Raw genomic sequence first — 13,629 nt, forward strand, 5'->3', positions numbered from 1 at the left:
GGAAAAAGGGATTAAAATAGATGGCCAGTTTATTCAGCTGGTAAATATACTTTTGGGGTGAACAGGCCTTTTGGTACTGCAATGTTTATCTAGTTCTATCCATAAGGGCACAGATTAAACCAAATCTTACACCTTTATTTACTGAGTGAACAAGTTCCACTGAGCCCAATTTTGGTCATTCAACCCTATTTAATGGGCAGTGAAGTATAAGTCGGACAAAAAGGGGCTAACAGTGAGAAGGGTACACTTTTGCAGATGAGAATTGCAACTTGTCTTGAATGAGTAAAAGCATCCAAGGGGACAATTAACCACAGGCAGTTTGACACATTTAACTGGTGCAGCATCTAGTACAACTCTATTCTGGCTGTCTGTGGACCTAGAATTTACGTAGTCAGTTCTACACAATCACTGCATGCAAAGCATGTGCCTCTTCCTATGCACTGACTGCTTCATGAATTCCCTAGCATTCTTTTATCCCCATTCTTCTCACAAAGGGATTCACATTGGGAAACCCACTTTCATAATGTTACAGGCACTCAAGAAGCATAATAAAACCAAAACACTTTGCAGAACCATCCCGTCAATGTAACTGGAAGAAAGAACCAAATAATTTCCATATTATTATGCACAGTTTGATCACAAATGGTAATCACTTGGATGATCTGAAACATCGTTGGATCTGTACCTGATGGTGAGACACAGGGGAAACCTCAAAGAAAACTAATGTGTTCCATGAAGGAGTTAGAGATTTGACAATCTGCTGAGGCTGATAGTGATCTGTAAAAGACAATAAATTCAGTTGCATGATTGTAAGGTTAAAATTCTGAGTCATAAATGCAGGCTAATTTTATTCATTTGCTATTTATAAACTGGGCTGCAATTGTGTGTTCATCTCCTATTAGAGTCATGAAACGCAAACGTCTGCCCCCCACTGCCTCCAATTCTGACCTAACATTTAATTTGAGACTGCAAGTGAAATAAAGACAAATCAATCTATGCATCATCCATATCTGCATCTGATGCGAGAAATTTTCAACCTCAGAACTAAGTTGGATTTCAGATGATTGGACGGAATTCTAATTTAGATTTTCAATCATTCCACATTCAAACGATTAAAACTTAGTCTTTGAAATCTCCCCTTGGTTAGTGGTAGAAGGCCAGAACAACATACAAAAAAAAAGGTTTCTGACATAACACCTTGTATACAGAGTGACATTCTGGACACATTGTATGTGATTCACCAGTTTACATAAAACAAAACTTTGCATTTTCTCCTTTTAATTCTTGTCATATTGATGCAGGTATTCCACCCAGAGTCCAAAACACTTCCATGCCTGGTTGGATTTGACTTCAAAATGTTTAGATGGTTTCTGAGCTGGAAATTTCTGGGCAGACGCCTCCCATCTGGCCAGAATTCCATTAATCTATGAGCAAGTTGTACCCTTGTAAAAGCCATGCTCTAACTGCAACAGTCCGTGCACCATATTCTGCATTTAATGTCCAGCCACTTGGACAACTGCTGTGAAGAGTGAGTCTATAGGGCAGGCATGACAGTAAGACGGCAGTCAGTTAATAGGTAGGGTCCCAAGCAAGCGATGGAATGCTTTGGTTAGTTTGGTGTTAGTGGTGGTGGTGGTGCCAGGATCAAGGGTGGATGAAGAAAAGAGGGGAGTGACAGGAGGATAGGTCAGACCAGAGGTGAGAGGTGCTTGGTCCAATGGTGGGGGAGGAGAGGGTGACAGCTGAAGCGGATAGGAGGTTCAGATCCCAGCAGTCATCACAGGCAGATGCTGGGGGTCAGGTCCTGTGGGTCCTGACAGTACAGGAGGGGCTGTTGACTCCAGGGTTATCAGGCTAGCAGTCAGAAGTCGGTGCCAGGTCCAAGAGCTTCCGATCAGGTCCTGGAGGTGCAACCCAGCCAAAAGGTACTGGGTAAGTCAGGTTGGTGGCAGAGGATGTCAGGTTTGAGACTTCAGGCCGGTTGGGGCTTAGGTTCTAAGCTTTCAGGTCAAGGGTGCTTGCCAGGCTGGTTTAAGAAAATGATGTTGATTGGGGTTGGGGCTGGAGGGGAGGCGGTTGAGTAATGAGTCAGGGAATCAATTATCGGGGGAGTTAGAATAAGTCTTAATTCTCTAACTTTTCTCAGGCAATTATTTTAATTGATTTAGAACCCAACAAATTCTCTAACGTTAAAATATTTTCAGAGATTTTCAGCAGGGTAATTGCCAATCAGATTCAAAGTTTGTGAGAAGATTTGTAGCTCAGGTGCTCGTTGTTGTGGTTCTGTTCGCCGAGCTGGGAATTTGTGTTGCAGACGTTTCGTCCCCTGTCTAGGTGACATCATCAGTGCTTAGGAGCCTCCTGTGAAGTGTTTCTGTGATCTTTCCTCCAGCATTTATAGTGGTTTGAATCTGCCGCTTCCGGTTGTCAGTTCCAGCTGTCCGTTGCAGTGGTTGGTATATTGGGTCCAGGTCGATGTGCTTATTGATTGAATCTGTGGACGAGTGCCATGCCTCTAGGAATTCCCTGACTGTTCTCTATTTGGCTTGTCCTATAACAGTAGTGTTGTCCCAGTCGAATTCATGCTGCTTGTCATCTGCGTGTGTGGCTACTAAGGATAGCTGATTGTGTCGTTTCGTGGCTAGTTGCCAATCAGATTCTTCGATTTCCTACACAATTCTCAAGGTGGCTGCTGCATCTGGGATTCTGTACGGTTTGAATGCCCATCTCAATCTACGCTGTTTCCAGTAACTCTCTGGTCACGAGAACACCTGAGCCTTTAATTCTGAATTGCATTAGAAGCTCGACCAAGTCCTGTCAGGTCCATTAACCCTGAAATAACCTCACTGTCATAAAGGCTCCGAATACTACCAATAGTATTAACGCATAGTACTAACATTTGCATGGCTGCATTGTGATAACACAATGGTTATACCAAGCATCCAGACAAATCTCAACAATTGCTGTTAAGCTCAACACAAAACTGAAACCCAGAATTATGATGGCAGTTAGTTAAATATTTCTGGGATGGAGACATTACTGGGTCGGTGTTAAATTTGGAACATTCAGTTATGTTTATTTAATACTACTCACCATCTGCACCAAAAAGGTCCAAATTTCCACCATCGCATTTTCCCCATTCAGGAACAAGATACAGGATGAATGCTATTCTCCGCCCTTCTAATTCATCATCGTGACACAGCAACACATCTGTAAATGCATCAGTTTTAAATTTCAGCATGGTTTAAGCATTTCATTTTCAGATTAATAGTGACACAATCAGTGTGGATTCAAATTCCCATACCAGTTGAGCTTATCACAAAGAATCCTCTTTGTCAACTCTCCCATCACCTGAGGCAGAGAGTCATAAAGTCCTACAACATGGGGACAGGCTGTTTGGCATAAACTGGTCCATGCCAACCAAAATGTCTGTCCCATGTTAACCCCATTTCCCTGCACTTGGCCTATATCCTTCTAACCATATCCTATCCATGTATTTGTCCACATGCCTTTTAAATGTTATTAATGTACCCCCCCCTCCTCCACTTCCACTGGCAACTCATTCCATATGCGTACCAGCCTGTGTGTAAAAATGTTGCCCCTCAGGTTCCCTTTTATTCTTTCCTCTCTAACATTAAACTATTGCCCTTGATTCCCCAACCCTGGGAAAAAGACTGAGTGTATTCACCTTATCCAAGCCTCTCATGATCTTATACCCCTCAATAAGGACACCACCCCTCTAAACCCGCCGATTCTCCTACACTCTAAAGAAATATGTCCTAGTTTGTCCAACCGCTCCCTGTAACTCCACCACTGAGTCCAAGTAACAGCATTGTAAATTTATTCTGCAATCTTTCCAGTTTAATAACATCCTTCCTATAACAAGTTAACCAAAACTGAACATAATCCTCCAAGTGCGGCCTCATCAACATTCTGTATAACTGCAACATAACTTCCCAACTTCTATACTCAATGCCCTGACAGACAAAGGCCAGTGTGCCAAAACCCTTCTTCACTGCCCTGTCTACCTGTGACTCCACTTTTACAGAGTATGGGACTTCTCAGGATAAATCACTGTCAATTACCGCCCTTTAATGAGGGAGCAGCCTATGATCAGGTGGGGCAATGATGACTTAACCTTAATTTCACATCCTGTTTCATATGAGAAAGAGCATTTTGTGCAAAATACTAAAAACATGGGTTAGCACTCACAGCTGGTGTGTGCAAAATGCTTCCAAGTCAGCCTTCACAGGGAATCGGAGTGTTCCTACTCCAACAAAAACAACATCAGTTCAGCTTATTTGGCAGCATTCATTTCTTGGTACTTAGGTTATAAGAACTGGTTTCGCTGCAATATATTCCATGCCAATATTCCAGTGTGCAATTAAACAGTGTTGCATTATTGAAAAAGCACATCCTCTAACACAAAATCAAATACAGCCATGTTCTGAGTTTAGTGGACAACAAAACAGAGAACACTCACACTGTCCTGATCAGCTATTTTCACTCAAGCAACAACAAAAGTATCCAATAGAAAATGGGGCGCTGTCCTTCTAACTTGAATAGGGCTTTGCTATAGCATTGCAACAAGCCAAGATTGGAAACGTTAGCATACTAGCAAGATGTTACATTGAAATGGCAAGTGACTAAAATATCGTGGTCATTCTTACAGACACAGTAGAGGTATTCCACAAAGTGGTAGCATAATCTATGTTTAGTATTATCAATTTGCAAGGATCACATTGTGAGCAATGAATACAGTACATAAATTAAAGAATTACAAGTCTTTATGACCTAAATAACACATAACCTAGATGATGTGTTTGGACAGTGAGTTGTAAAGGACTTATACCTTCTCCAGGGTTGTGACAGGGAGTGTTCGGAACAAAGGGAGGTTGGATCAGGTGTCATGGAGGATGTGGTCCCTGTAAAATCCTGACAGGGAAGAGGATGGTAAGAAGTGTTTGTTTAGAGCATCCTGTTGGAGGAAGATGATCAGTTGAATGTAAAAGCTGGTGGGTTGGAAAGTGAAGACAAAAAAATTATTGTTCAAGAAGGGAGGCCAAGGGATGAGGGCAGAAGTGTGTGGAATGGGAAAAGGCTGATGGCCACAACAACTAAAGTGGCAGGAAATCCTGAGTTGAAGAAAAAAGCATTTTGTCAGAGGCATCCCTGTGGAATATGATATCAGCCGTACAAATTCAACAAAAATGGAGAAACTGGGAGAATGGAATATGGTCCTTAGCAGAAGCAGTGTGAGAGGAAATGTCGTCAAGTTAACTGTGGGAATCAGTAGGCTTGTACTGGTTATTCGTGACCAGCCTATCCTGAGAAATGGAATTAGAGAAATCAAGGAAGGGAAGGAAAGAGTCACAGATGGACAAAGTGAAGATCAGAAAAGAATGGACATTGGAAGCAAAATTTGATTAAATTTTCCCAGTTCCAATAGACAGAAGCAGGTCGCACTTTTGATGTAATTGATGTACTGGAAGAAGACAAGAGTGGGACTGGAGCAAGGAGTGTTCCGCATATGCCAAAGAGATAGGCATAAGTGGGACTTATGCAGGTACCAACAGCCACATCTTTAACTTGGGAGAAATGAGACAAGTTAAAGGAAAAATTGTTCACAGTGACAATGACCTCAGTAAGGTAAAGGACATTGGTGCTGGATGGAATAGTTCACACCTCCTTTGAATGAAGAAGCAAAGAATCTTCCAATAATCTGGATGGGGATTGGACACAGAGAAAAATTGCATGTATCTTTAACCTTGTACCATTTATGTAATGGTCCTGTTTCAATACAATGCAAATTAAACGTCACACACGATATAGCAGAGTGCAATGAAACCGTGCCTTTGTGATACCATATGCATATTAATCTTGCATACATACTGTTAGAACTCTTCTGAGATTTTAATAACCTAACGTTTATTCTTTTAGCAATTTTGGCTTGGAGCTGAGAACTGTGAGCTGAAGATGACTTTAGACTGTGGGATCACAGCTTGCATTCAAATTAAAACAGACAAATCAAGCTTTTATTCATTTGTGAGGCTAAACTTGGAAGCTAATTGCAGGTTGGTTCCTGATCAGAAGGTTCTGCAGATGCAGCTTTACCAGGGAACACTATTATGCTTAAACAGAAAGCAGAAGTTGGTTTTAACAAGGTCAGTACCTGGCGATTGGTTCCACCAAGTCTGGAAAAGACCTTACATTCAAGCAGATGGCAGATATTGAAGGTATCTGGGACCTCGTGGAAGATTCAGTCAGTCAGGGAGTGGTCAAAGTTTGGATTGGGTTCTGGACTTTTGGTTTTCCTGTGAAAAGGAATCTGATTGTTGATGGTACTACCTGAGGATTTTAAAGCTCGCTGTCTAACCTCCCTTGAGCAGTTGCTGGAAGCTCAGAGGATAGAAAACGAAGTTTAAAGAATTACTGCCTTTATCTGAGTGAATTGAAAAGCTAACATGACTGGCATCTTCAGAAAATGAACCAAGAAAACAACATCTATGCTCGTCGAACAATGCATCAAAGAAACCACTTCTGGAATCTGGTCAGTTTCCTTATTTGATTTTATTTGCCCTTAACTATGTTAGTTTGTCCTTTGTGTGAATGGGACTAAAACCTAAGATTTTTCAGCTTATAGCATAAACAAATTGGATTATTTCAATCTTTAATTTTCCCCTACTAAAGTTACGATGTTAACAAATCATGAAGTCTTTTGTTGAAGGTACAAGCTGGTGTCTGAAATTGATTATTTGCAAAGATGGGATTGGTTACTCAAAAATTATAAAACTAGGAAGGGCCTTGACAGGGTGAACAGTTGAGGTCTTTTTCCTTGGGAAGGGGAGTGCAAAACCTGATGGCATACATTTAAAATGAGATGGGAAGATTTAAAAGGAACTGTTGGGCAACTTCTTCACGCAGAGGCTGGGTGTGTATGGAATGGGAAGCTCGAGTAAGTGGTGGAGACTGGTACAATAACAACATTTCAAAGGCACCTGGATCAATTATTGAATCAGAAGGGTTTGGAAGGATATAGCCAACTGCTGGCAAATGGAACTATTTAGGATATTTGGTTAGCATGGCCGAATTCGTCTGATGGGTCTGGTTCTATGCTGTACAACTCTATGACTCTAAGACAGGTTAGGAAGTATTAGACTCAATTTTGAAGATCTTTGAAGATTTTAATTTTACTGTGCTGCAAATACAGAGATGGAAAGGCTAATTTGGATTGGCTGCCTGTCTCCATTTTGTAACAATGCAATACACCCAGTAAAATAATATGTATTAACGATACTCAGTGCAAAACACTATTTACCGAATGTCGTATACCTGTATATTCGTATTTAGCACAGGATAAATCCACTGTGTTTTCTAGTTTTATACCAATGATATCTGATAACCATGTCCGAAAATCTTCAAACAGAATCTTCCTAGAAAGAGAAAAAAACAGATACTTTTTAAAGCTCTTGCAATGTGTAAAGCAATGGTAATGAAATGCAAACTCAAGAGTCATTCAGAATATTCATGGACTAACTGCAAAAGAAATTATCACATATTATGAACAGTTTAATCACTGGCATGGTTGGAGGGAACATAATGCAATCAGGCACTGAGGGGACAAGTGAATGTCTCAGAAAGGAAACATAATTGAGGGTCTGGGAGAAAACATTTTGCAGAGATCATAATGGTGTATGGGACGAAAACAGCTGCTAACAATATGCGGGTAAGGCTTGTCCAAACAAGAATAAAAATTAAGGATTACATTAATCAGTCTGAGCCAGAAAAAGTGCCCAGTACAAAAGGACAAAGGAGAAAATATTTTTTGGAAAAGGCAGAAAAAATATATTTGGAAGTGATTCCAAGAGTTTGCACCGAAGAAACATTCACGTGCAGAGATCACAAATCAAATGAAAGCAACAATAACTGGGCTTTTGTGCAATAAAATGGCTGAGATCAATTTGCTTCTTAAAACATTATAAATAAATAGCATACTTTCTGTGATTAACTCTTCTAACTAGTTTATTCCTTACTTCAATTCACTCAATTGTGCAGCAGCAGCTTGCTCCCAGAGGTGCCAGGTTCACATCTACAACATATGCAAAGCATGCTCATGACCACTCAATTGAAAATCAGGTGCAACAAGAAAAACCGACTTGAAAACACACTGCATTCCAGTCCAATAAACCAGTTCAAACTGTGCTCTTAGCAAGCTCAGAAAAGATATGTTCCCAGTGACTTACCTTAATGCTGAAATGTGATATTCTTTCTTCTTCCGGAGGTCATCAGACTGTCAGAGGAATGGAATATATTATTTTTTCGAAAACCTCAACATAGTCATTCCACCTGAAAATTTATATCTTGTACATCTCCCTTATTATCTACACCTGGAACTCAATTCGTTCTGACTGGTCACATCTACAATCTCATTGTCAATTGTGTGAAAATTTATACTTATAATCACATCTCACCAATGTTTACAGACAACCATTTCAGACAGCACAATATGGAGGTTCAGATGTACCTAGTAAGATTTTTCTGCTCAGGCTCCGCTCATGTATCTGTGTATATTCAAATATTTTAAAAATCTGTCCTAAGAGATGAGATATGACAACTGTAGTTGTAGATGGATAGACTGAACAAGTAATTTGTTTGTTGTACATCATATTGGATCCAATCACCTCATTTTATGTTATTCCAGTATATCTACTGGACAAGGATCACCACACCCAACGTTATTCCAGGGTTTGCACTTTACTGGCATCCCCTCATCTACATCATTCCAAGAATATTGCTGCATGAAGACCTTCCTATATTACAATAGTGACTGAATGTCAAAAGTTTTAGCGCCTGCAAAAGGCTTCAAGATCTTCTGAGGTTGTGAAAAGACATTATAAAACTGCAAATTAATCAGTTATCTCCTTCATCGCACTTAATCACTTCAATGTATCCACTCCACTCTGCTGCATTGTGATTCTGGAGTCCTTCATCACACCACAGTAAGTGATCCTTCTGCCATACAGAAAATCTCTAAGCTGTCATTACTCCTAAATGGTCATAGCACCATGAAGTCATTTTACTCAATACAGTCTGCAAATAATGGAACTATTAATTCCACGGCTCAGTTTGATTGTTGTACAGATTATCAAAATTTCCGGCCCATTTGCTATCTCACTCCTTCCAAAGATCTGTTCCTTACCTGCTTGAATCTATAGAGATCATTCGATTTGTCATAGAAGTTCAGCTGCAGAAGTTCATTCTGAAGGCCCTCCAGGAATCTTTGACTTTGGACAAAATTTGGTATCACACAATGTGCAAATGGCTGTGTGTCCAGTATGAGACCCTTTTCTGCAAAGGGAGAAGCAAAGATTCCAGTAAGTACCTTGGCAAGGAACAGTTTTGTTTTTATAAATTACCGAAAAGTAACATTTTGTTAACATTAAGCATCTGCAAGAATAAAAACATATGTTCGCTTAGCAGACCCTTCAAGGCTATGAAAGCTCTGTACACCGTTAGACTAGTGCTCTCTCATTTATACTCACTGGCTTGATATGCAGAGCTCTCTTTCTGGCCATTAGTATTTGAACTTTCAGATTTTGTCATTAAGTTCATTTACACTCTCTTTGCCTTTAAATTAAATACACTCAAATTAAAAAAAACATGTTCAAGGAGTCCATTAGACTCCCTGTGCACTTTATGACATTGGTTTGACACCAAAGTTGCACTCAATTATCTGACCCCTCCTGAAGAGGGTGTAACCTTTGGAAAACCTCATAGCACTTCCCTCCAAGAGCAACTGAGCACCAGATGTCAGATTCATACTGTAGCCTCGGTGACAACAGTATAGCAGAACTTGCTTGTCAGCAATTCTACTGTCAATATAGAAATTCATCATAAATGAACCATAAGTGCATCCCTAGATTGCACGCCTTGAACTTATGTTTCCAGCCCTTGAACTGTGAAAACACCACTAACATGCCAAAATACATATTGAAAGGAAACATCTGTTTTCTCTAACTTCTGGTTTCCTGTCTGTCCACCAACCTTTTCTATGCGTGTTGATAGATTTTGAAGCTCATTGTTTTTCCTCACCAAACATTTATTGTTTTCTCACAAGCGATTTGGCAAGACAACTTATCAATACACAGATCCACACACAGATCTTAATGCATTCCTTTTTCCATCCAGCTATTTCAGCAAACTAAAATCCTATTAAATTTGCAAAACATGACATTCTTTTAACAAATCCATCCCAATTGCCCTTGATTAACCCACACATTTCTGAAGGTTCACCAGTTATACCTTGAATTGTCCTGCATTCAAAACTTTGTTCTTGTTATTCAAAATACTTTCACAATAGAATTACTACTGTTATACAGATACAAACAGTGTTCCCACAGCACTCTCTCAAACAAAGTGCAGACATAAATTGCCAGTTCATTCACTTTTAGTGGAGTGGTTGAGGGGTAAATGTTGTTTGGAACAGTAGGAGACCACCCTGCTCTACCACAAGAGGTGCAATCAGATCTTACATTCACTGATCATAAGCTCTGGATTTCATGGTTAGCAGTGAAGCAACAGCACTCATTACTGACCTCATGGAAGCTGCCCACAAAGATATTGTTAAAAATCACATAATACCAGGTTATGGTCCAACAGGTTTATTTGAAAGTACTAGATTTCAGAACACTGCTCCTTTGTCAGGTAGCTAGCTGGTGTTACTATAACCTGGCATTGTGTGATTTTTAAATTTGTCCACCCCAATCCAACATCGGTACCTCCACATCACAAATATATAGTAATTTGTGTGTCATGGCTTTCCACTTTCTCAATATTATTCTGAATCTGGTGCCAAATGCAAAATCCAGCAGCGGTATCATTAAGAATGGCAATCAGACTGCAATATTCCCATCTGCAGCAAAATGAATTGAACTGAATTGAATTTATTGTCACATACTGAGGCACAGTGAATAGCGTTGCTAAGAAATTAGCAGGCAAAATGCAGTCAAATTTTCACTTTTGATCATAAGTATTTGTTTTTCACTGACGCTGAAGCTGCTCAGTAAATTGAGCTTGGAAGATCAGATAAAGCCCACTTACATATTCATCAACCAAGTGTAACCTTGTCAAAGGATTTTACAGCGAGACTAAGTACAAAATTGTCAGTTCGCTAACTTCTAATTGTTTTCAATCTCGAGAACTTCAACAGCGCACCCTGTAGGGAAATGAAATCACGAACGGCAACTTGTGCATTTCTTCAATTAACTGCACACACGCCGACTTCAGACATTGTTATTAATACCACAAGCACAGTGATGGCTAACGCTGTTAGCTTAGTCATAATTACAATCATAGGAAAAAAAATGCCATCTAAAGCCATCACACCGTCAATAAGCCACCCCATCATCGCTGCATTGTACTGTCATACTGCATTATGTGATTTAAACATTGAAACAAATAAGAATCACTTGACTCCGTTTAATTCTGCTTTCTCTCCACAGATGCTACCAGAGTTTTTCCAGCGATTTCTGTTTTTGTTTATTGCATTATGTGCTTCATCGTATTCTGGCCATCACGAGAGCACCCAGTGAACCCAGAAGACTTTGGAATTGTTTCGCCAGCATCGATGACTCTGATTACTCCCCTTTTCCAATTTATTGCCTTCCCAAGGCTGTCCCTCTCGCTTCCCCTCACCATGTGAGTACTCGAGTCCCCGGCTCCAGGCCTCCCTCACTTGCTCCTTCGCTTCCGACAGCAGAGGATTCAGTTCCGCAAGCTCCCGCTCTTTTAGCTGTCGCTTCCCTCCGATCCAGCTGCCCGGATCACTCCGTGCCCTCTTAGAGCTCATTCCAAGCCCGGACGAGATGTTCCAAACCCAGGCTGTCACCTCCAGCCGCTGCCTCGCCTCGGACTACATTTCCCGGCAACACCCGGTTCGCCAGCCCAAACTGTTACCTCCTCCAACAGCGCCACCTTGCAGATTATAGTGGAGTTGTAGCCCACTGAGAACAGCGCCGTTTCAGTCAGATGGTGGGGTGGTGAGATAAAGCAGCCCGTTTGGGAGCAGACAGGACTGCAGTCACTCTGGTTCATCCTTTGCTGCTGATATTTTTAGTCGATCTGTGTAGAGATGTTATTGCACACATCTGGAGCAAGTGAGATTTGAACCAAAATTCCGAAATGAGAGGGTCACTATCACGACAGCAATTGCTTTTCTGCTGTTGAAGGAGCCTTGGTGAATTGCTGCAGTGCATCTTCGATGATAAGCACAACAGCCACTGTTTGTGGTTGAAGAGGAACTGAATGTTGAAGGTGGTAGTGGGTGCTATTCAAGCAGGCTAACGTTTCTTGAACGATGTACAGGCAGGTGGAAGGTCGTCCATCACATGTCAGATTTGTGCCTTGTAGATGGGGGATTGGCTTTGGGGAGACGAGAGCAAATTGGCACAGAATTCCAATCCTCTGACCCTCTCTTTGTAGCATTTATATGGCTATTCCAGTTCAGTTGCTGGTCATCAGTAGTCTCCAAGATATTGGGCAGCACGGTGGCTCAGTGGTTAGCACTGCTGCCTCACAGCACCTGGAACCCGGGTTAAATTACCACCTCGGGCAACTGTGTGGAGTTTGCACATTCTCCCTGTGTCTGTGTGGGTTTCCTCCGGGTGCTCCGGTTTCCTCCCACAGTCCAAAGATGTGCAGGTTAGGTAACTTAGCCATGTTAAATTGCCTGTAGTGTTTTAGGTGCATTAGTCAGGCATGAATGTAGGAAAATTAGTCTAAGTGAGTTGCTCTTTGGAGGGTTGGTGTGGGCTTGCTGGGCTGAAGGGCCTGTTTCCACACTGTAAAACAAAAATGTACATTTCAGGTTCTAAATTTAGCTAAAATCCAAATACATACATAAACACAACATGCGCGCACACACACATTTACATCCAAGTATATAAATTTAACTGAATAAGCAAAGAGGAGAAGAAATCTAATTATCTTGTCTTGCTCCAACATCTGTGCAGTGTTTCATTTTTGGTAGAACAGCAGGATCTACTAAATTCTGAGGAAAGGTCACTGGACCCAAAATGTTAACTATGATTTCTCTCCACAGATGCTGCCAGACCTGCTGAGTTTTTCCAGCTACTTCCATTTTAGGCTGCACTAACCTCAGTTTCAAATTTGCTTTGCACTCTAATCACTCTTGAGTATTCCTGTTTATTAACACTTTCTATGCCACAGTCCATTGCATTATCAGTAAGACTCAATGTTAATTTTCCCAAAAAGTGTGAGATCAATCTGTGATTGACTCTTCAGGGGAATGGACACTGACTGAGGCTATCTTTCCATATCTTCTAACTGGTATCTTCAGTTATCATTTATTGAGGGGTCAAGCCTGTCATTCTAGTCTGATTTCCTTACTTATATGACTCCTTTCCAAGATAAGAGAATATTTTACAAAATCCTTTTTGCTTATTTGTTCAGAAAAGTGGATTGTATGCTGCCATGTCCACATGACTAAAATCCTGAGCTCATTTTCATAATTTTTGCTTAATCAGTAAAGGTCCCTCAATAAATCAAGCACATAGCGCCGACTATTTGCATTCTGAGGCCACTTGTCAGTTACTTACATTTTCTCTTTGC

General features: G+C 40.8%; 1 protein-coding gene across 1 annotated transcript in view; it reads right to left on the bottom strand.

Annotated features, from left to right (window-relative positions):
* ogfod1 (2-oxoglutarate and iron-dependent oxygenase domain containing 1) overlaps positions 1–11,932 on the bottom strand; it is a 36,790-nt gene extending 24,858 nt beyond the window's left edge. The window contains exons 1-6 of the mRNA XM_072547686.1: positions 11,695–11,932; positions 9,200–9,348; positions 8,244–8,290; positions 7,333–7,433; positions 3,094–3,210; positions 686–777 (exon numbers count right to left, since the gene is read on the bottom strand). Of these exons, the coding sequence (XP_072403787.1) occupies positions 686–777; positions 3,094–3,210; positions 7,333–7,433; positions 8,244–8,290; positions 9,200–9,348; positions 11,695–11,848 (660 nt within the window). The 5' untranslated portion in view covers positions 11,849–11,932. The remainder of the gene's footprint in view (positions 1–685; positions 778–3,093; positions 3,211–7,332; positions 7,434–8,243; positions 8,291–9,199; positions 9,349–11,694) is intronic.
* Between the last annotated feature and the right edge of the window lie 1,697 nt (positions 11,933–13,629).

The sequence above is a fragment of the Chiloscyllium punctatum genome, chromosome 26, assembly GCF_047496795.1.
Source record: "Chiloscyllium punctatum isolate Juve2018m chromosome 26, sChiPun1.3, whole genome shotgun sequence".
NCBI classification, from domain to species: domain Eukaryota; kingdom Metazoa; phylum Chordata; class Chondrichthyes; order Orectolobiformes; family Hemiscylliidae; genus Chiloscyllium; species Chiloscyllium punctatum.